Here is a 22,258-nt window from a genome sequence, read left to right as displayed (position 1 = left end):
AAGGACAGGAAGTACATATCTGTTTAATGGATAAGATTTTGTGGGAATTTTTTGCTTAGGGTATTCTTTTCATTTCCTTTTTTAGTTTGCTGAGCAACTGGTGCTTTAAAAAAGGCATTTTAAAGAGGCTTTTAAAAGCAGTTGTTCTTCTTTCTGTGGAGGGGTGTTCTGTGTGGGTACAGAGAGTGGAATGAACTTCATCTTTATGTGGTCTGCTCTTTCTTGTGGAAATTAAAGACCCCACTGGTTTAGTATTGTATTCTTATCCTTTCTGTTGTAGACCTAAACAAAATGTTGATACCCCTTGGAGTTGCTTAAAAATGGCAGGTGATTCCCTGCATCACCTTTAGGGCTTTTAATTCAGCTCCCTCCTTTCTTCCTCATCCCTCACTGTGATCCCTCATGGCTGTGCTGCTCATGGTTTGCACTCTCTTTGAGAAGAGTTGTTTCTACAAAGGGAAAGGTTGCAAGCTCTTGAAGCAGAGCATGAAAATAGCAAATTAAATTCTTTGGTGCACTCAGGATGAAAATGCTGTTCTAGGTCTGGCAAGTGGCTCAGCCATATTTTACACTTTAAATTCTTAAAGTAAAATTGGGATAACTGATTGCTGGTCCTGTACTTTCACCCTTCTTCCAGCAAAGGAGAAAAATAATGTCAGAACGCGGTGATGGGAGAGGTTTGGCCCCAAAGAGTCTGATTGATGGCTAAATCAAAATGGTTTAGTTGCTTTTAATGTTAAAATATTTGCAATACAAACATTATCTGTACTTGGTTTTAGTCAGTGAAGAACTCTGGGGTTTTTTTCTGTTCATGGCTGCACTGCTAACTTAAATATGTGACTATGTAAAGAAGAGAGACTCCTTAACCATGATGTATCAGACCACTGCCAGAAGCAAAGTAAATGAATGTCCTGACTGGGTCTGGCACATGTTGGCTTCCAAATTCACTTTCCCTGCTCAAAAAGATAAGAGGAATGCAGGCCTCTCCCTTTATCTCACACAGTAATAACCTCAGCAAAGATTTGAATGGGACACAGGATTATTAGGATTTTAAGGTCCTTTTCAAGTAGGATGAAGCTAAATGTAATCATCTGTTGGGTTAGATGAGTACAATGGGTTCTCAGCTGTAGGCTTTCATCACAGCAGCGATCTTGTGTGATTTGGCCTGGCAGGGCTCCGGGCTCACAAAAATTTTGTGGGCGTCAGATGTTTGGCACTCAGAACCAACCACTGAGAGCTGCTGTCATACTTGTGTCTCCCTGCTTTCTAGTCTTTGAGCTGTAGAATACTGTCCCCATTTTCAGAGTGTGATATTTAGGGGAGGCTGATGAAAAGCTGCTTTGCTGAGTCCAATTCCAGCTACGTGGGCCTGAGCTGCTCAAACACAGCGGTGAGTGCTCCTACAGGAGCAGGCTAGGAGCATGTTTGCTCAGCTACAGAGCTGGGCTTTTATAGATTTGGTGTTTTCTAGGAGCTAGCTGACGGTGTGGTGTGGCTGCTGCCTTCACAGGGACTATTTTCTCAAGTTTGCTTCTGAGAAACAAAAGAAAACCGGGGTTTGAAATTATGCGCCTCAATTTGACAGCGTATTTTCACTAGAGCACATGGAGCAGGCACTGTAGCCACGCTCTAGAAAACTGCTTTTTGGGATTTTTTTCAGTGTCCAATATGCAATAACACCTTTGTTCCCCTTTCCCTGTTGCAGGCTCTCCTACCAGAGAAACGATGACGATGACGAAGAAGCCGCCAGAGAACGTCGCCGGCGGGCTCGGCAGGAGAGGCTGCGGCAAAAGGAAGAGGGAGATCTCTCAGGAGAAGTAACAGAGAAATCCGAGGTTAATGCCCAAAACAGGTAAATGTCTGATGCTGTTTCCTGTTCAAGCCAATGGTAATTTTTGTTCAGAGCAGAGAAGTATCTGGAAGAGGTTTGCTTTGGTGCTTGAATTTGAAGTACTGGGTGTCGCCCTGAAAATTAAGCCTTCTGATAATGTTTTCACAGTTTTAGTTACTTTCCCATGAAAGTCCTATAAACATAAGTTGTTTATCACATTCCTTCTAAGAAACATCTTTTTATGGACATTTCTCATGACCAGTGTGCTTGGGAAGGTGTAACTTAATTATCCAATCCCTGGTCATAGTTGAGACTATAAATACTGGAGTCAGAGAATAAAAGACAGTTTTTTGTTCTGACATTGAGAGTGTTCGTGTGAAGCATTTCATGTCTTTTGTGAAAACTGGGTTTGTCCATCCTTAAAATGAAGAAGGACTTCACACTGAGGGGATCACCCTGGCTGTGTCTCCATGGTAGGGTGGGAGCATGGCTGACTCTGGGCTTGAGGCCATGCTCATGGCTCATATCCAGGTGTCCTCAAGGCTGTCTGTGGGGTGATTCAGCTGGGGCTCCTGGTGGTTTCAGATTCTCTCAGGCCTCACAAAACACCACATCTTTGGTTCTGCTCACAGGGGTGATGCTGTTGTGTGGCCAAAGAGCTGGGTGGCAGCCAGTCCTCAAGCTGTGGCTGCAAAACGCCTGCAAGGTGCTGGGTGTGAGCTCTGGAGCCAGCACCGGGCAGGAATAAAGAGCAGAAAAGCTCATGGGAGGAGGTGACACTTGGAATCATGGAATCATCAAAGTTGGAAGAGACCTTGAAGGTCATCAAGTCAACCCAGCAGTGCCCCTGTAGCCCCTAAACCACGACACCACATCACTCATGTCACCACCCTCTTGTCACAAGATGAGTGGCCTTCCTGTCTGCCCATCACTTTAGCTTTAAAACTAAATGTGACACATTATTGGTGTCACAAATAATACACCCAGATTTCCAGTGGCCATAACACAATTGATAGAAGAAACCAGAATTGTGATGGCAAGTGCTCATAGATGCTGAGCACAAGAAGTGATCTATTTCAGGCAAGGAGAATGGATATAGATTAGCAAAACAGCAGCAGAATTTTGAATTTTTTTGTATAACCTGTTGTGTTTGTGTAGCCTGTTGTGTTTCCCAGCCCAAGAATGATGTTACAGCAGGATCTTTTCCTCGAAACAGTGAAGTGCATGTTGTTGTTAGAAAGAATTTTTTATTTTTTTTTTTTAATGCAAACCTTTTCCTTCTACATAGTGTGGCAGGAGAGGAAAGCAAGCGCTCTACAGATGATGAAGCTGCTTTGTTGGAGAGGCTGGCGAGACGGGAGGAGAGACGCCAGAAACGTCTGCAGGAAGCCCTGGAACGCCAAAAGGAATTTGACCCCACGATCACAGATGGGAGCTTGTCACTGCCCAGCAGGAGAGAAGTAAACAATGTGGAAGAAAATGAGACCACGGGGAAAGAGGAGAAGGCTGAAACGCGCCGAGGACGCTGTGAGATTGAGGAGACGGAAACAGTTACCAAATCGTACCAAAGGAACAACTGGAGGCAAGATGGGGAAGAAGAGGGAAAAAAAGAAGAAAAAGACAAGGAGGAGGTACAGGAGGAGAAACCAAAGGAGATCCCCATAGAGGAAAATCAGGTAGATGTGACAGCAGAAAAATCCACAGATAAAGAAGAGGCAGTAACTGTAAATGCAGAGGAACACAAAGCAGAGAATGATACAAATGCTGTGCCAGAAGGGACACAAAGTGTAACTGATGCTGTAGATAAAGAGAAGCTTAGGAATGAGGAAAAGGCTGAGCAAGAAAAGAAAGAAGCAGAGGAAAGGGAGAGGTTAAAAGCAGAGGAAGAGAAGAGGGCAGCTGAGGAAAAACAAAAAGCAGAGGAAGAGAAAAGGGCAGCTGAGGAAAAACAAAAAGCAGAGGAAGAAAAGAGGGCAGCTGAGGAAAAACAAAAAGCTGAGGAAGAAAAGAGGGCAGCTGAGGAGAGGGCTAAGGCAGAAGAGGAGAAGAGGGCAGCTGAGGAAAGAGAGAGGGCTAAAGCTGAAGAGGAGAGGAGGGCAGCTGAGGAAAAACAGAAAGCAGAGGAGGAGAAGAGGGCAGCTGAGGAGAGGGCAAAGGCAGAAGAGGAAAAGAGGGCAGCTGAGGAAAAGGCTAAACTAGAAGCAGAGAAATTAAAGCAAAAACAAAAGATGGAAGAACAGAAAATAGAAGATAAACAGGTAAAAGAGAAGAAAGTAGAAGACGAAAAACCTCAAGCAGCTTTCTTAAAAAAGCAGGTACAGTAAACATTTTGCACCAAAATAAGACACCTGTGGTTTGTGTGAAATGTAATGCAAGAAAAGATGGAATTGGAGTTTCCTCACAGATCTAGTCCTATACTGAAGTTACTAATACTTGTGCTGTCGCTCTCTCTTTTTAAAAATCAATCCCCTCCTGCTTGCCAGTAATTCAGTGCACCACAGGCCTGACCTCACTCCATCCAAGAAAACCTTGCACGTTCATACCTCTGCATGTGCTTTTGCTGCCTTTTTCCCCCCTCAGCTGCTATAAACTGGCCTGACTCAGTAACAGATGAGGTGGAGGCAGGCACACCTTGGCAGGAAATATTCCCAGTGCCTGTGGAGCTGTGTGAGGAATGCTGTGCACTAAAGGCGATGGTGAGGAAGGGCTCTGTGCACACCTGAGCATGGAGAAAAGCCCAGGTGGGGAGGAATGGGAGGAGTTGGAGAGGGTGGAGGGGGCACAGCAGCACATGATGGAGTTGTGGCTGCACACTGGATTGGTACGCGAGCACAGCGCGGAGGAACGAGAGGCGCAAAGAGGTGCGGTGTTCTTGTGTTAAAAATAAAAACTATTGAAAACCCAAATAAAAAAGGAGGAAGAAAAAGTGGAAGCTAAAAAGGAAAAGCTGCCAGAAGAGAAGCTCCAAGCTACCTCCATAAAAGATCAGGTAACTCATAAACCACTGATTTAGATGTGATAGGGAAACTTGAGATATGAAGGCAAATAAGGCACCTTTAAGTGAAAATTGCTTCTTCAGCAAAGTACTTAAGCTTGTGCTCCACTTCAAGAATATGGGTAATCCTGCTGAAATAAATAGGGATGAAGCTCCTTAAGTGCTTAAAAATAAGTAAATTCTTAAGTAGTTTATTCTTTTGGGGCTTTAAGACCAATTCCTGTTTGTCTTAAAACAAATATTCCAGGAAACTCAGTTCAGTCAACAACACAAGTATGGTTTTCCCTCTAGGGATGAATTTTTCAGGACAGTATCAACTAATCATCCTGGTTTCCTCTCACTTTACTGTGAACTTTTTCCCTATGAAAAAAACCCTACCATAATAATAACAATTTCATCATCATTATCATCAATTAATAATAATCATCATAATGATAATAATAATAATCTAGGCCTCTTGGCCACCTGACTGCCTTAACTAATAATTCCCCCGCAAGCTGCAATACCCCGTGATATAAAAACTGTGCATACCCAAGATTCTTCTTTTGTTTTAAAGAGAAAAATCTACCAAATGTACTGCATTGCATTTCCACTGTAAACACAGGAGCTGGTGCCATGGTGTTTTACTGTATGGTAAGTAAATAAGATTTGGGGACCATTTGCTCTTCAGGGGACAGCTGGACACAGAGCAGTGCTCAGCGATGTGCAGCAGTTTTGGCTCAATGCATCAGGTCTCAAAACAACCCCTGATCCTGGTTAGGGGAGACTGCTCAGAGACTGCTCAGAGCCTTGGAAGTTCGGACCCATTTGAGTTTGGAACATGCTGTAGATGCTTAGCTCACCCTCAGAGAGTGGTGAAGAAATAGCTGCACAAAAAAAAAAAAAAAGGGGATGGATTATATTAAGAAGACAGAACCAGTTTCCACAATTCACTTTTGCATGCAATCTTTGAATATTACAAGTAAATGTAAAGAGGAGTCTGTAGCTGACCACAAACTTTGATTTGTGGGGAACTTGAGACACAGTTGTCCTGCTTGTTTTTATGTAGAGCTTGGCCAACTCTCCCTGGAGCTCTCATCATGTTTTTAAAACCTACCCACTGGGCTAGATTATTCCAGGAAATTGGCAAGACTTATAAAAGTTACTTGTGATTTTAGTGTTTCCATCTTTGGATGCTGAAGCTGAGACAACTTAATAGAATCCCACTTCTGCTGCGATGCTGAATACCCATCCTGAGCATTCAAAATGTCTTGAAAATCTCAGTTGTTGTTTCTTTACACGTGAACAAAAATTGATGGTCAGGCAAGATCAGGCTCCAATCTCCACTTCTCCCCCCTCATTTACAGGACATACAAATTCAATGAAGTCTCTTTCTGAATGTGCCTGCAGCTAAGAGGATGCCAGTGTTTCATGAACAAGACCATGAGGGAATAGAATGTATCTAAATAATCAGGTTTTGCTTTTGCTTTTGACCACAAAGTTCAGGTTTTGATTAATTTGGCAAGGGAAAAGAAAAAAAAAAGGTCTCTTTTTCTGAACTTCTGCAGAGTTTTTGGTTCTTAAAAGTGACCTGAGAAGTTCACAAGAACAAGCTTTCTCATGATGTGAGACTCCTGGTATTTCCTGCTTCCAGTTTGGCTAGACATGCTGCAGCAGTTGCTTTTCTCATGGTATTTGGGGATGGCAGATGACTCTGCAGGGAAGCCCTAGACCCAGATGCCCACAGCTTTTAACTCAGCAAATAACAGAGCCCAAGTAAGGAATCAAATCTGCCAGATGGGCCTCCAACCTCAATAACTGATTTGCTTCAGTCTGAAGGTGTTCAAACTCAAGATTTAGAAATCTCAGCTCTCAAATAACAGCATAAAAATCTATCAGAAAACAGGCAGTATAGAAAGGGATAAAAATATCAATACATAAAGCTGGAAATTTGTTTAGCATGCCTTTGGTCATGTTCTAGATTGATATCAAGATTTTTGAGAACATGTGAACTATTTCAGTTCAGGTAATAACACTGGTCTGCTCCAAGTGGAGTCCTTTTTGAATTCAGCAGAAGCTGAATTAGTCTGTAATGTAGGGAAGCAGTGAGACAAGACAAAGAACTTCATCTGTTGCCTGCCTTTGGAATGAGATACAAAGGTTTCTGCTTCTTTCCTAATCGATCTCTGCTTTGATATTGAAATTAGGAGAAGGATTGAGCCCAAAAGATGTGAAATGCTTCTGTGATATCTTGTTTTACCATCTTTTTGAGTAAAGAGGCCAAGCTGTGTTAATGGTTTTCTCAAATGCAGACACATTATCATAAATCCTCCTGGCTTCTGAAATGCTATTTCCTAACCTATTACTTTTTAAACTATATTGTTTTAATATTAGTTTTCTCAGTGATTTCAATTAAGATGTAAGAGATACAACCCTCCCCAGTGGACCTGAATACATAAGGCAGCTGGAAGTGTTGGCTTTTTAAATAAGACTTAGGAAGGTCTTGATGAAAATCTCAGCAAAGGAAACCTAATGCTCTCAAAATCCCAGGACAGGCATCCTGGCACAAGAAACCTTGCACCAATCAGCACCTCTGCTTTCAGCATCACCCAGACCGGGGCTGAAGGGTTGGGAGATTTTTAGCAGGCAGCAGAGATTCCCGCTGTGAGCACCACCACCAGCTCACCCCCATCTGGCAAGGCCCAGAAGATGATGCTGTCTGATGGCATTCACCAGGATAAATGAACAGCCCTGCTTGTCTCAGCCCAGAAAGCAGCAGACCATTCCTTGAGGCCGCTGGCAGTCGTGGCCTGGCTTGTAGCAGTTGCAGCATCATGGCCAAGGAATGCACGGCCAGGGAAGCTGAACTCGCCTCTTGTCCGGCAGGGAGCCGCTGCCAGCTCCTGTTGGCAGGAGGGGGTGGGAAAAGCCTGCACTGCTGCTGCCTGCTCTCAGAGCAGAGAAAATGCCTCTGTTGGTTGTGTCCAGCATCCCCCAGCAGCAGCAAATCTGCTGAAATGGTTTAACCATCCTGAGCTCAGCTAAAAGGCGGCGGTGTCTGTCGCATCTCTTGGAGCAGCAGCCTGGCCTCAGGTGAAGTCAGGCACTGACTCTGGGGCTTCATCTGCACCTCATCCAGTGCCTGAGGAGGATCTGGGCCTGGAAGACCCTGAACTCATCCTTCAGTAATGATTTTGCTTCTCATCAGTACTTTTTTCCACTCCTCATCAGTAAAGGTTTTGCTTCTCCAGGAGTCATTCTTTGGTGAGGAAGAACAGGAATTTCTTTTCATTTGGGGTGTGAAGCTGTCTTCTGCTTTTTATTTCAAGGTGCATCTTAAGCCACCTTTAAGAGCACCTGTGTTGCAGACAGGGCTGTTACAGAAGTCCTTTATCTTTCTAGTTAGCTAATGAGATTGCAATAGGCTTCCAAAGCATTCTTTTTCTAAAGGTCTGCATTTCAATTCTACACAGAAGGTATTTCCAGCTAGAAGCTTCCCTCAGCACAGAGCTGGGGAAAGCAAATAAATACTTTGGAGTTAATGTTTCATCTTCTGCTGTTGAATGTTTGTTTTGGCTGGCAGTCTTAACTAACAGAGGATATTTCTACCTGAGGATACATAACTTAAATCAATTCACTTTCTCCTTTTACCAGCATCTAGCCATGACTCAGCTTGCTGGGCTCAGGCCATCTGTGGTATTGATAAATACTTCAAGCTCATAACTCTGAAGGAATACTGGAGAATGAAATTTATCCACAAAATATTCTTGATCACTATTAAGAATCATAAGACAAAACTTTTTAAGGATAAAGGGAATTTTTACTGGTATTTTCCAGAGCACTTCCATCTTCATAGGTTTAAATATTCATGTCTTATAATGCTACCCATGACCAGCCCCAGGCAGGACTGTGCTTTTTGTCAGAATAAGTTTTGCTCTGACATGAAGATGATTTTTTGTTTTGGCTATTGTTCTTGCAATAATGAAGTATCTCTCTGCTGTGAGGCTGAGAGTGAACTTTGTCAAACAAGCTTGACATTTGTTGGAGGTTTTGTGTTACTTTTATTGCACCAATGTCCTAAACCTGGTACCAAATATGTATTGGCAAGTCCCAGAGAGTTTGCAACCCAAAATCTTAAGAAGCAGCAGGTGAATGATGCTTCAGTGGGAGTGAGGAGTGGGGGTGCAGCTGCAGAGTGAAGCAGTGTGGTGGCACAGTCCCATGGCCACAGCAAACTTTTATAGAAAACTGGTAATATTATTTTCAGGGTGCTTTGACCTGGAATTCAGGTCAGGACAGCAAAGTGATAGTTGATCACAGTTCAGAGCTTTGCAGACCACTTCTGCCCTATAGCACATAAACAATTTTAAAGCAGTTGCCAAGAAATTCATGTTTCTCTGCTGTTATTTAGAGTGCCTCACACTGACTTTTTTTTTGTGTGTGTGTCTTGTGTTTTGTTGTGTGATTTGTGCTGTCTTCTGAGCAGGTAAAAGATGACAAAGGCAAAGCACCCAAAGAGGAAATGAAAAGTGTCTGGGATCGCAAGAAGGGCGTTCCTGAGCAAAAGGCGCAGAACGGAGAGCGCGAGCTCCCCGCCTCCAAACTCAAACCCACTGAGAACGCTTTTGGGTGAGTTCCAAGTGAAAACTGGGCTTGCCTGAGCCCCAGCAGGTCAGGGGCCATCTCTGGGTCTCTGCTTGTGGCAGCTGAGTGGAGGAACTGGGCTGGAAAGCTCAGCAGTGGCTCAGGTGTTCTCTGGGCTGTGGTTCTGTAGTTTCCAAGCTGTCCCCACCCTGCTGCAGCAACAAAGCCCAAAAAGCAGATGGAAATGGCCCTGCTCCCTCCGTGGAGAAATGAGGCTTGCATTTGCTTTGCTGGGGCTTTCCTTGCTTATTTCTAATATCTGCACAGAGGCCAATAATGACAAAACCCCTAGATTTTGTGTTCTCTAATTTTTTTTAGTCAGATCTCAGCTTTTACTGCAGCCACCTATTGCAATTCAATTCAACCCTTCCAATTACCCACTTACCTTTAATCAGCAGAATAAAGCACAATCCAGTTGGTAGCTCTAGAAAAAGCTGCTCTCTTGATTTCAAGGCAAACATTGAAATTAATGGCTTCTGTAGAAAAGCATTTCCTCCAGTTAGGTAAAAACCTTTCCTAGCCAAATAATCTTTTTTATTTTAATTTTTTTTTCTTCCTTTTTATAAGCTGTGTCACAGTTTGATTTTTATTTTTCTTTTTAAGGAAATATTTGGTTTGTGATTATATTGGTAAATTCAAAGAAGGTAACAATTTCCTAGTGAAAATTTTATTTAAAAGGATCCTGCTTGCTAAAAGCATGGGATACATGAAATAGAAATTACGTTCTTCCTTTTAGCAGGAAACTAGGAATGAGTAGGTTAGAAATTTAAATTTTTCTCCTTCTGCATCCCTCTTCCTCTTTTACATTGACACAGGCAGAGGAAAGGTTAAGCTCTCCAGGCACTTTGAGAAATCTGAGCGTGGCAGATGGGATTTGCTATTGTATCTCAGCATTCCCTTCATGATTCTTCCGGGAAAAACAAACTTTCTCAAAATAAAATGCAGTTCAAAAGACCCTGGAGACCCCTGACCCAAGGCCGAAAGATAGGCAGCAGTGGAGATGGAACAGCAGGAAATTGGCCTTGCTCAAAACTTGGGTCACATCATCAATAACATGAGAATTATTTTCTAAAAATGTTTTTTTGTTGTCTTTTCATTTGCTTTACTTCCTGTGGGGGACAGGCATTAGTGACAAAATGTAGATTTGAGTTTCCACTCCTTTTATTTTTTTGTTTTATTTCTGTTTATCTTCTACTGTTTTGTGGAAGTGTGAAGAAGCCTGTTCAACAAGTTTTTGTCAGCTGAGTAGAAGATTTGGTTTGGCAACATCAGCAGAGGTGCCAGTGTTTGCTGGGTTTTTAGGTACAAATTTGGGCTCTTGGCCTGTTTTTTAATGAACTGTCCAGAGTTGGGCCCTGTCTGGAACTGTCCTTTGTTCCTTTTTTATTTATTTATTTTATTTAAATGCACACATCAGATACTATTTAGAAAGGATATAACCTGGCTAACTTTCAGTGGTGAGAACTGAGAACAAAATAGGGCAGTGGAGGCTAAAGAAAAATGTTATCTCTCTTTTTGTCTACGTCAGTCACTGAAAGAAACACAGAATAAAATCCCATTTTATGGCTTCCCCTTCCCATCTCCCCTCCCACCTGCCTTCCTCCCTGTTCTCATACAGGACTGCAAAAGTTCTAAATATGATGTAACATGCTTTTTCACATTGTTCTGACATTTTTTGGCTCCCACAAACCACTTCTTTCCTTTTCCTCCTTGTCTGAAAGCTGGCAACCAGCTTCATTTCTGAATACCAAAGAGGTGCTTACAAAACTCTTCCTCCACCCAGCACCTCAGCACTGATTTCCCAATGTCGACAGCAGAGAACAGAGAAAACCCAAAATCTGTTGCAGAAGAGTTGGATGTGGAGGAAAATAAGGATAATTGTTGCCAGTGTATTGTTTGGGTTATGCACAACCAGTCAGGGAAGACCTGTGAGCAGCAGGGGAATAAAATAAGTTCAAAACTTTTAAATATCCTTCTTTGTGAGGAGGCCAAAACAATCACCCGAGGTCTGCAAAGAAGAATGTTCATTCCAGATCCTGCCACTGCCTTAATCAGCTGAAAGCTGAGTAGCTGCTAATTTTATTGAGGCTGACTGCACTGAGGGCACTGAGGTCTAACCTTTCTTCTGTGCTGATGGAGATCAGAGCTGCTCTTTCTTAGGAAAATCTTGGCAAAAGTTCTTCATTCTCTTGATTCTGAAGGCCAAATGTTTGCCCTTATCAGGGGAATAATTTTGTCTATCTGAAGTGACCTCTTCCATCTTCTTTGGGCCCAAAGCTTGCAAAAAAAACTTGTCAAAACAGACTTAGAGATCAAGAGGCAAAGGAAAAAAAAATACTGGGGTTTCTGGATTTGTTTGCTGGAGTGGCTACAACCTTGCAAAGAAACAGGAAAGCCTTAAGATAGCCAGGGATTTCTTTTGTCCTGTGCAGCATTAGGAGCATTGGATCTTTGGAAATTACACAGTGCCTTGTAGAGGGTTGTGGAATATTTTGGGTTCTCAGTACTTCTGTAAACTGAACCAGAAATATTCCAGGCTGGACACCCCCTTGAAATCACACCTCAGGTATGGCTCTTCCCTCTGTTTTTAAAAGGACAAAATGAACCTTCAAGTTAAATTTCCAGTGTATTCTCCCAATACTTGGTCAATTGTATTTTTCATTTAAAAAAGCAGGAGTTCCTTTGTGTAATTTGGCATCACTACCTGATGCAAGCCCTTATTTGTGGCCACTCAAATTAACTTGTCAAATGTTTTTATAGTGATACAATTCCTAAATCACGCATGCCGTGCTAGAACCAAATTTCATTCCAGTAGGAAACATCATGTGGGGGCAGAGAACTCTGTGTTAGTAGATTTTATGGTGATATTGAAACTACAAATAATTTAGCTCTGGTCCTACAGCCTCTTTTATATGTGTGACTCCATCTGCTCGAGGCATCTGTCTGAATGAGGAGCATCTTTGCAGGATTGGGTGTGATTGACTGGATTGCAAATTTATATGGAATCTGTTTTTAATATTGTCATCTCTACCAGTTACTGTTGGAATCTTTGATTTTTACTGTCTTGAGGTATTGCACTCTGCAACACTGGCTGCATTAATGAGGTCATTTATATCCAGGTTTTTTTAAGATACCAACAATACAGAAAGTTTTTTAAAAATTCCATAAATACGTTCATCTCCTGTCTTTTTGTCAGTAGCACACTTAGAAATCTTAGCAGTAACATCAAACACACTTAGGGAGCAGACATTTGTCTAAACACTGATGTGGTAATTATTTAACAAGGTGATCCTATCGCACTCTGTTGGAAGCGTGCACTTCACCTGTGCAAATTCTTTAGGTTTGGGGACTTTTTCTTTTTCTTTTTCTTTTTCTTTTTCTTTTTCTTTTTCTTTTTCTTTTTCTTTTTCTTTTTCTTTTTCTTTTTCTTTTTCTTTTTCTTTTTCTTTTTCTTTTTCTTTTTCCTTTTCCTTTTCCTTTTCCTTTTCCTTTTCCTTTTCCTTTTCCTTTTCCTTTTCCTTTTCCTTTTCCTTTTCCTTTTCCTTTTCCTTTTCCTTTTCCTTTTCCTTTTCCTTTTCCTTTTCCTTTTCCTTTTCCTTTTCCTTTTCCTTTTCCTTTTCCTTTTCCTTTTCCTTTTCCTTTTCCTTTTCCTTTTCCTTTTCCTTTTCCTTTTCCTTTTCCTTTTCCTTTTCCTTTTCCTTTTCTTTTCCTTCCCTTTCCCTTTCCCTTTCCCTTTCCCTTTCCCTTTCCCTTTCCCTTTCCCTTTCCCTTTCCCTTCCCCTTCCCCTTCCCCTTCCCCTTCCCCTTCCCCTTCCCTCCTGTGGAAAGTTACCATTCATAATTTCCATTTCCTTACCAAAAACTCATATTTTCCCTATGAAATGTAAGCCAAAGAGCTGATGAACCCTTCTGTTCATACATGCTGGAGGAGTTAGGGATGGGTGTTCTAGCTGGGATTGGAACCTTTTTAGGGTTTTTTTTAAAAAACACTGTTGAGACTGGAAGATTCTCTGCCCTCTCTTATTTCCTCCTGTTTTCCCGGGGTCAAGTAAATGTTTCTGTCCCCAGAGGTGCTTGTCTTTATCTAGAAGAGTTATAGAAGGTAACTCTGGAAAGCAAAGGGTCAGAGCATCCTTTGTGACACACAAGACAGGGGTGGCACACGTCCGTCCTCAGCGCTGAACGTGGCACAGGTGCTCCTTGTACCGAACAACTCCTGATGGAAATGTTTTGGGCCAGAAGGTTCTGGAAGGACCTTGGGGCGCCTGGCTGTGCTGAGCAGGAGGCAGCAGGTGGCTGTGGCCGGGAAGGGAAATCCCAAGGCACCGTTTCTCCTTTCCTTGCCTTCCCAGCCGCTCGAAGGGGAGCGCGAACGCGGAGGAGGCCAAGCCGGGAGTGGAGGCTCTGAAGAGGTTGGAGGATCAGCGGCGCCGCCGGGGCGAGAACGAGAGCGAGGAGCTGGAGAAGCTGAAGGAGAAGCAGCAGGAGGCGGCAGCAGAGCTGGACGAGCTGAAGAAAAGGCGGGAGGAGCGCCGGAAAATCCTGGAGGAAGAGGAGCAGAAGAAGAAGCAGGAGGAGGCTGAGAGAAAAATCAGAGAGGAGGTAAGTGTGAAATACGGAGTTTTGGTTTATTCCATTATTTCTATTTTATTTCCACTCTCCTCACATTAGTTGACAGCTCTTTGCAGCATTGTCTAGTGAAGACCTGAGCAGCATCCAGAGTAGGAAATAAGGTTTTAATTCTAGCCTTAGGAAGGACAGGGCTCCAATATCTGTTTCCACGAGTCAGGATTTCAGCTGTGATGGCTGCAAAGCTCTTATCTTCTTGGGGATTCAAAATCTTGGGGCAGGGCTATAGCCACAGAATTTTTTTTTGACGTTATATACAGATAGAATTACAAAGTGCACGTCAAAATTTATCTGCTGCAGATGGGCTGGAATGCTAATGTTATATATAGTTACAATGGGCTAGATCTCATTAGGGAGATATTCTTGTCTATTTAAATATTGAGTATCCAACACATCTGTTTTCTTGTACTTCCTCTGCCAAGGGGCTCTGCAAATAGGATTTCCAAGTCTCTGGTGCATCATTTAGGAATCCTAGTTGTTTGGAAAACAAATGGTAAATGAATAATACTGATAGTATCTGGCAGCTGAATGCCAATTCCTTTAACGTACTGAGCTCTTTACAGCAGAACTCAGTAGCTGGCAGGATTGCACAATACCCTGCTGGTCAGACCCACTGACCAGTGCTCACACTGGGGTTGCCTTGAGGGTTTCTGGTTTGACTTGTAGCTGGTGAAGCAAAACTCAGCTCTGGAGGGAGATCTGCAAGCATTTAATCTTGGGTTCCTTGGCCACCTACTGATTTTTCCACGTTAAATATTAATCTTGGCACAATAAGTGCCAGAGTAGAGGGACAGAAGAACAATACCAGTGTGAGACGTGAGAATACAGAGGAATTGAGCTTGAGCCTTTTTCTCTGTTTAAGTGGAGCTATATGACAGATAAATTTGGTGACTTCACTGTGAGGAGGATCTAGGGCAGATCTAATTGTGTTCCTGGCATCCTTAACACTCTGATGGATTGGCATTTGCACCTTTATACATTTCAGGCAGATCACTGAACTTTTTCAACTGGCATAAAAAGCTGTTTTTAGAAAATCTGGTAAATGTTCACAGGGCTGCACACAGCCTTGTGATGGTGATGTAGTTCTGAAAGTTCTGATATTTCTTAAGGAGGAAAAGAGGAGGATGAAGGAAGAAATCGAACGAAGAAGGGCTGAAGCTGCTGAGAAACGCCAGAAGATGCCAGAAGATGGTGTATCTGAAGACAAGAAACCCTTTAAATGTTTCAGTCCTAAAGGCTCATCTCTCAAGGTAACCTCCCCACTAGCACCTATTTAAAAACATAAAAAACATACATAAAAAACAATGGGGTTTGTAGTCCAAACCAACAATCCAACATCAAAAGCAATCAGACCTAAGAAAATGCTTTGATAGACTTAGCCTGAACCCCTTAGCTGAAAGACTTCATTGGAATGATTGAAAATTTAGAGCTCCTTCCTAAAAATAGAGACCAGACTGGCAGCTGTCACTTCCTGATGAAGAATCTCCAAAAAGGATCTTCAAGAGAAAATTATTTTTGAAACCTTGAGCTGCATTACTGTGTTGTTTTTAATTTATTATAGCAGTGCTTTGTAAGCTGGAGTAGAGTCATAGAATCATTTAGGTTGGAAAAGATCTTTTAAGACCACAAAGTCACAAATGTTCCCTCACTCCTTCCACATCCACAGTTATTTTCTTGCTGGCCAGATTACTTTGTCCTTAAGCATATTCAGCCTAATCATCATTAATTGTAACTGAGCTGTATGGGAATTCTAGCTTATGTCTAATCCCCCTAAAAATAACATCTAGAAGTACTGGGCTGGATTTCATTTTCTTACATAACAAGAAATACAAACCTCACCCTTCTGTTGCTGCAGGATTTCTAAATGGCCTTTTGTGGCCTATATTATATTAGAAGTGTGATAAATCAATTAAATGGTCTTTCAGCATGGAAGAGGAATCCTGGCCCCACTGAAATTATTGGGAGTATTGTTTTGGAATTCAGTCCAGTTCCTTTCTCAGCTCAAGCTCGAACTGCAGACCTATTAATGTTTTCAAGGACATTTTCCTTTTTTCATTTTGCTTCATTAGTCATCTAAGAATCCAAAATGTTTGTCAAAAAGGCCACTTAGTGGGAGCTAGCAGAGAAAAGAACCAGGTAGCAGCTGATTGAACCATGAACTGGATCTCTATGAGGTTAAAACTGTTAACTGTTGAGTGAAAAACTGCATTTGGACAAAATTAGTTTTCCACTCACAGAGAGCTACACTTTGGTCCAATCTGGGGATTCAGGTCTGCTTTGGGTCCAGTTCTAGCAAATTCAGAGTCTAAATGTTTTTGAATGGATTTGCCTTTTGCTTCTAAGACACATTTGAATGTGAAAAACTGGAACAGAATGCACACAGCTGTAAACAAAGATTGCAAAGCTTCAGGACTTGCCCCGATTAGTTAAACCTGGTCTTGCCATTTTGGTTGCTAAAGATGATGTCTGTAACAGACACCAGAAATGTACAGCTTCTTCCCAGCCCTCCTGGGAGGGCTTCCTTTCCTTCTGTTTATTGAGATGCCTTTTATGACATTCATTTGGAGCTTTAATTCACAGAAGGCTCAGAATGGAGGAAATTGTACTTGAAAACACAAAGTAAAAAGGATATTGATCCTAATTTTGGGGAAAGTGTGAAAAAACATCAGACTTGGCAGGAGGCTAAAAGCTTTCAGATACCTTTTGTGCTGATGCTACACTATTTTAAGTGTATTTTCAAAGGAAAGCTGAAATTTTTCAAATGTTATTAGACATCCAAGGTACAATTTTTTTTCCTTTTTTTGTGCTGTGTTTTGTGTCTTGTTAGGTAGAAGTTGTTTGCTACAAAACCTGACATATGCAGCTCTATACATTTTTTTCCTCTTTCTCTGTTTCTCTGTCTGAGAAATTGGTGATACTCTACAGATTCCAGTCCAGTGTCTGTGGGTGGCCAGTGTAGATATGCAATGCTCTAGAAGTTCACACCCTAAACTGTTTCTTGGCATTCTGTGGTCAAGAGCTGAGGGGAGAGTGATCTCAGTTTATTAACCTGATGTGAAACTTGATGTCAAAACCCAGTAATTAGAAGACAGTATATTTTGTTACCTTTAATTTGGGCTGACTTCTCAGGCTGGTCTCAGCTGCTTGGTACACAGCTTTCTCACTGTCTGCTCTGCACTGCCCAAGTTATCTTTTGATTTTTAAAGCATCTGGCACAGGTTTTCTCCCTTGATGGATGTATCATCTCGTTAGATCTGCCATGAGTCATGTGAGAATCCCAAATGCACCGTTGTGGGTGGGTGGCTGGAATTAATACTGAAAAAAGGGAGGTTCAGTATTAAAAAAAAATAAAAATGTGTGATACATGAGCACGTTCTGACTTCTCCTGGGTCACAATCTGGCAAAGCACCTTTTTACTCTTTCCCTGTCCTTCCTGATGTGATAAGCTTTTGGGAAGAAAAAGAAGTTCATAGGAGTGGCTAGTGTGAGGAAATTTGGGTGTGCTGATTGCCAAGGGAGCTGCAAGAAAAAAGGAAAGAAGGGAGCTTAACTGAGCAGCAGTGTGGGATATTGGCATCCTCTGGATGCTGCAGCTGTCCCTCAGGCAAGCCATGGACTAAGCTACAAAGATGTAGAACTCCTACATCTACAAAGATGTGCAGCTCCTCTTCATGTATGACACAGCTCATGGATGCCCAAAAGGAAATATATATATATATATATATATGTATACAAAACATGCATATGTGCTTATATTTATACAAACCTTCTGGGATTGTCTAGTCTGGCCTCTAGAAATCACAGTGGTGACAAGTCCTGTTGTTTTGACTGGTAAATACACTGGTAAATACAGTAAAAAAAATGGTAAATAAGGTTTGTTTCCCTCAAACCTGAGACACTTCTTCAGCAGAGCCACCAGAAGAGGAGTGACAGCACGAGGGTTGGTTCCTTCTGAGGGGACAGTGAAAAGAAAAGATGCCAAATAAATACAGGGCAAGTTCATCACTAGCTCAGGGACAGAAGCAGCCTGGATTTCTCAGGGCTGGGTGAACACCCTGTGGGCTGCAGTGGTACCAAACTTCTGTTCAACCTCTGTCCTGTATCTTCATTTTTTTAAAATAAGGACAAAGCTTGGAACAGCCCCTGCTGCTCTCACATCTACCTGTAGCTTGTCCTTTCCTTAATATAGTTGATTCAAAACGTGATGCACTCAAAGCATGAAATTTCCTGGAAAATCTTTGATCATTTTGATTTTTAGAGGAGTTCATTCCTCGTGTTTTCTTTGGGAAGGAAGGTTACTGAGTCCTTGTGTTAGGAGAGGACAGGATATTCCAGTGCTAATTCTCCTCTGGGGGATGAACACCACCCCTGGAGAAATGCAAAAGCAGTTGGGTGTCGAGGGGAGGGAGCAGTGGCAGGAGGCTGGGATGTCCCAGAAAACATCTCCTGGCAAACATGTGCCAGCCAGAACCCTCTGCAAGGCACTGCTGACAGCTGAGCCAGAAGATAGGACTTTTCAGAGACATTCTTTTCTTTAAAGACCTGTCTTGTCCTATCTGATCATTGCTCTCAATACCTGACAGCTGGGGCAGTGACTGGAAAGAATTTGCACACAATCTATTCTTGTGGCAGAGGGAAAACAGAACGCTAGGAGCAGGATGTGTGACGTTTGTTTTTCCCCATCTTTGATGCTGATGGCAGCACTTGAGTCTGGAAGGTAAACTGAGCTAAATTCTGAATTGGCACACTCTGCTGGGATGCTGCTGACAGCAGGAAAAAGCATAACTGTGCTTAATGAAGCAAGAGACTGTGTTAGGCACTCAGGGAGGATAAGGAGAAGCCTCTCCCAGGGACTGCTCCTCCAATGGATTCCCACTTGGTCCTTCCACATGTTGGATATGAGGTAAAATCAAAATACAGGGTTTCATTTCTCCCTGTGTTCATTTTTTATTCCCCTTCCTCCTTGACACATTTTTGAGAGGAGTTTTCTATGGATCCATTTGTGAGTTTCTGTTGTGTAATATCCAGTACCCAGTTTAAAACTCTTAAAAATGGTGTAATACCTTCCTGTGAAGAGTGTTTTACTGGGAATATCCAATAGTTTTTGTTTCCCGAGTCATGATCTCATATTGTGTGTTAACTCATTCTTTCTGGTCATAATTTAGTTAGAGGCTGGCAAGGTTGACTTTTTTGAGTGTGTGTTCTGAAAATATTCCATGGTGACAAAACACAGCCCAAGCTATTTAACAAGATCCTGTTAAGATGAATGCAGTAAAAAGATTATTTTTATTTCCTGGTCTGAAACTGAGAAAACATCTTGCATCTTTTGTTAACCACTTTGCTTTGCCTGTTTCTTTTACAGATCTATTTTGTCATACTGTTCACTGTATGTGCCAAACATTTTATGTTCTTTGCATGGAGTTTGTGTGATGTGCAGTGGGTAAATGACTTTTAGATGTTGCTGTGCAGTGTAAATGTATTTGACTTATTTGCTGAATACACCTGTGGATGGGTTTGTTTGCTCCAGGTGTATTTGATGTCTGCTTCTGCTATGTTTTGGGGAGGATATTCCACAATAAATCCTCACACAAATGTGCAGGAGATATTTTATCCCTCTGTGCAAGGCAGAAGGCCTTGCTCAGTTCTTAGGGTTTCTTCCTGACTCTTTCCAGTTTATTTTCTGGTTTTACTTTTCCACTTTTCTCTTCTGAACAACCCCTGACCTTTTCCTGATCCCACAGCTGGTGCTCTGAGAGCCTCTGTTACCAGTGGGTAAAGAATGACCCCACTTTTGTCCTTTTACTTTACAAGGATAATTTTCCTCTTCCTTCCCACCTCTTCCCCCAGTGCCCACTCAAGTCTGGTTTTCCCCTCTGTGCAGAAGCATCTCTCCTACCTGCACATGAAAGAGAGTGAAGATCCTGTGAATGAATTATTGGGCAATATCATTGAGTCCTGGTTCTTTGAGTTAGTCCATATTATTTGTCCCTGCTGCCCCCCAGGGTTTCACTGATGCAGCTGGGGTCAAACTGGGGACAAACTGGGGACAAACTGGGGACAAACTGGGGGCTCTTGCTGGAATAACCCATCATTTTGATGCATTGACCCAGAAAATCAGGGGAAAACTTCTACTATAGCACAGCAGACGTGAGGCAGCGTGTTTGGGGTGACCATCCTTGGTCTGTTTGGTCACTTTTGAACCATTTCCTTGCTCGTTTTGTGGCATTGCTGGCTGCACTCCTGTGGGTGAAAGAGCTGTTCCTGAGGGTGTGCAGGGCTCCTGCCGTTCTTTTGCTGCCACCTTGTGACATCTCTCCACTGAATTTGTTTGCTAGGATTTGTCCTAGCAAAGCCCATCTTAGCACTCAGGACTGCTTTCAGCTCATGTTTGGGCAGCTAAAAGTGCTCATGGAAGCGGCTCTGTAAATTGTGTGTGAGTTTTAGAGCTTCAGAGGTGCCTTTGAGCAGGATGGGTGGTAGCTGGAGTTCTTCCAGGGAGCTGGTTTGGCAAATTCTGCACTCAAGTGAACTGAGCTTTTGCTTGCAAGGGCTTGAGAAATAAACCCTGCATGCCCTTTGATGGGATTGCTGTGGGATTTGGTGTTCTGGGATAGCCTGGGATGCTAAAGGCACTGAAGAGAACCATTTAAAGGAAAGGCTGTCACTGCCTTGTGTTAAAGGCACGAATGCCAGAGCAGTTTTACTTCAGTTAAAGTAAATTGAACATGGACAGGCCCTGCTGGGACTGGGGAATCCCCAGGAATCCAGCCAGGATGATTATTAATCATTTCAATCCCCTGGAGCTGCTTGCACGTATTTTACTTTCAAGAGAAACTGTAGAGCCTGGGGTGATAAGTGGGACAATGCAATGTAGATAAGGCTTGAGAAAGTTTGATGAAAATATTTCTTTACCCAGAATACAAATAGATGCACATACTTCCCATTTCCCCACTGTGAAATGTTTTAAAACTTTATTCAGGGATGGAGTTTTTTGTTTGCAAAGTATTGAGAGATTTGACAGAAGTCATGTGAGACCTTCATGAGTCTTCCTCCCTGGAAATGTCACAATATTTTCCTATTTACAGAGTAGAAAATAATGATGAAATGTCAGATACCAGTTTGTATAATAACAGCTGGTAGATACTGATTCAGCAGTGACCCTGCCTGAAAGTGAGCAGGGTTTACAATGATGGGTGTTTTGGAGCTCAAATTTAAATTGTTGGTGTCCTCCAAAAACATGAGTAAGGGAGGCTTTGTGGCTGAGCTCCAAACCTGGCCTGGTCTGATGTCTCATCTCAGAAAAACTTGATTTAATTTGCTGTTTCAAGAGATACACCCTTGCTCTTGTGTGGGAGATGTGAGGATGACACAGGTTTTAGTGGATCTCAATCCCTTCCACGAGACAGACTCCTTCCCATTTCCTCTTTCTGTGTTCATTTATTCTCCTGTTACATGTGAGGCACTGAAGAAATCTGTAGGGTGCAAACATTCATGGAGAAAATATATCCATTTTTATGAATCTGCAGCATAAGAGGCTCCTATCTATAAAACCTTTGTGTGTGTGTCTGTGACATTTCTGTTGGAATGTATCTCTTTCAGATTGACTTTTTTGACATTTGAAATGACGTTTCAGGCTGGCCTTGCACAGGCTGACTCTTTATTAACTTGAAACTTAAAGCTTTTGTTCCTCTCTTTTCTAGATAGAGGAGCGAACGGAATTCTTGAACAAATCCGCTCAAAAGAGGTAAAGCAAAGAAACAGTAAGTTTATTGCAAACAGTAGTGTTTAAGTGGAGAGAAAATAATTCTTGCATTTATGTTTTTTCCCCATTTCCTATAGTGGTATGAAACCCACCCAGACAACAGCAGTTGTCTCAAAGATTGACAGTAGACTTGAGCAGTACACCAGTGCAATTGAGGTAAGTTAATTCCAGTAAATGGATCTGGTTATTAATGGCTCTGGGGCCTTTAATCAGCATTTGTTTCACTGTTCAAGAATTGCAGGGTTTTTTTTGATCACAAACTCTTCTTTAATGTGACTTCAAGAACAAAATGCTTGAGGCACATGTGTAACCAACACCTAGAGGTGTATCTAAACAAAACCTCAGGTTTGTGTCTTCCCTTTCATGCTGGAATTTGCTCTGTTCTGTAAGCTTGCAGTAGCTTTGGAGGGTTCAATCA

The 22,258-nt window shown here is 42.2% G+C and overlaps 1 protein-coding gene across 8 annotated transcripts in view; it reads left to right on the top strand.

Annotated features, from left to right (window-relative positions):
* CALD1 (caldesmon 1) overlaps nucleotides 1–22,258 on the top strand; it is a 171,422-nt gene that overhangs the window by 140,632 nt on the left and 8,532 nt on the right. For 6 of the 8 annotated variants that reach the window (XR_009279084.1, XM_058852848.1, XM_058852845.1 and 3 more), the window contains 8 exons: nucleotides 1,706–1,852; nucleotides 3,120–4,146; nucleotides 4,746–4,820; nucleotides 9,292–9,434; nucleotides 13,802–14,051; nucleotides 15,188–15,328; nucleotides 21,779–21,822; nucleotides 21,918–21,996. Coding sequence is in view for 7 of the 8 variants with exons in the window: in XM_058852848.1 (XP_058708831.1) it covers nucleotides 1,706–1,852; nucleotides 3,120–4,146; nucleotides 4,746–4,820; nucleotides 9,292–9,434; nucleotides 13,802–14,051; nucleotides 15,188–15,328; nucleotides 21,779–21,822; nucleotides 21,918–21,996 (1,906 nt within the window). In the remaining variant the exon portion in view is untranslated. The remainder of the gene's footprint in view (nucleotides 1–1,705; nucleotides 1,853–3,119; nucleotides 4,147–4,745; nucleotides 4,821–9,291; nucleotides 9,435–13,801; nucleotides 14,052–15,187; nucleotides 15,329–21,778; nucleotides 21,823–21,917; nucleotides 21,997–22,258) is intronic. The other 2 variants (XM_058852851.1, XM_058852852.1) reach the window with 1 other exon arrangement.

The sequence above is a fragment of the Poecile atricapillus genome, chromosome 18 (genome assembly GCF_030490865.1).
Source record: "Poecile atricapillus isolate bPoeAtr1 chromosome 18, bPoeAtr1.hap1, whole genome shotgun sequence".
Lineage (NCBI taxonomy): Eukaryota > Metazoa > Chordata > Aves > Passeriformes > Paridae > Poecile > Poecile atricapillus.
The sequence above is the reverse complement of the archived record's forward strand: the minus strand, read 5'-3'. Positions and strand labels throughout refer to the sequence as shown.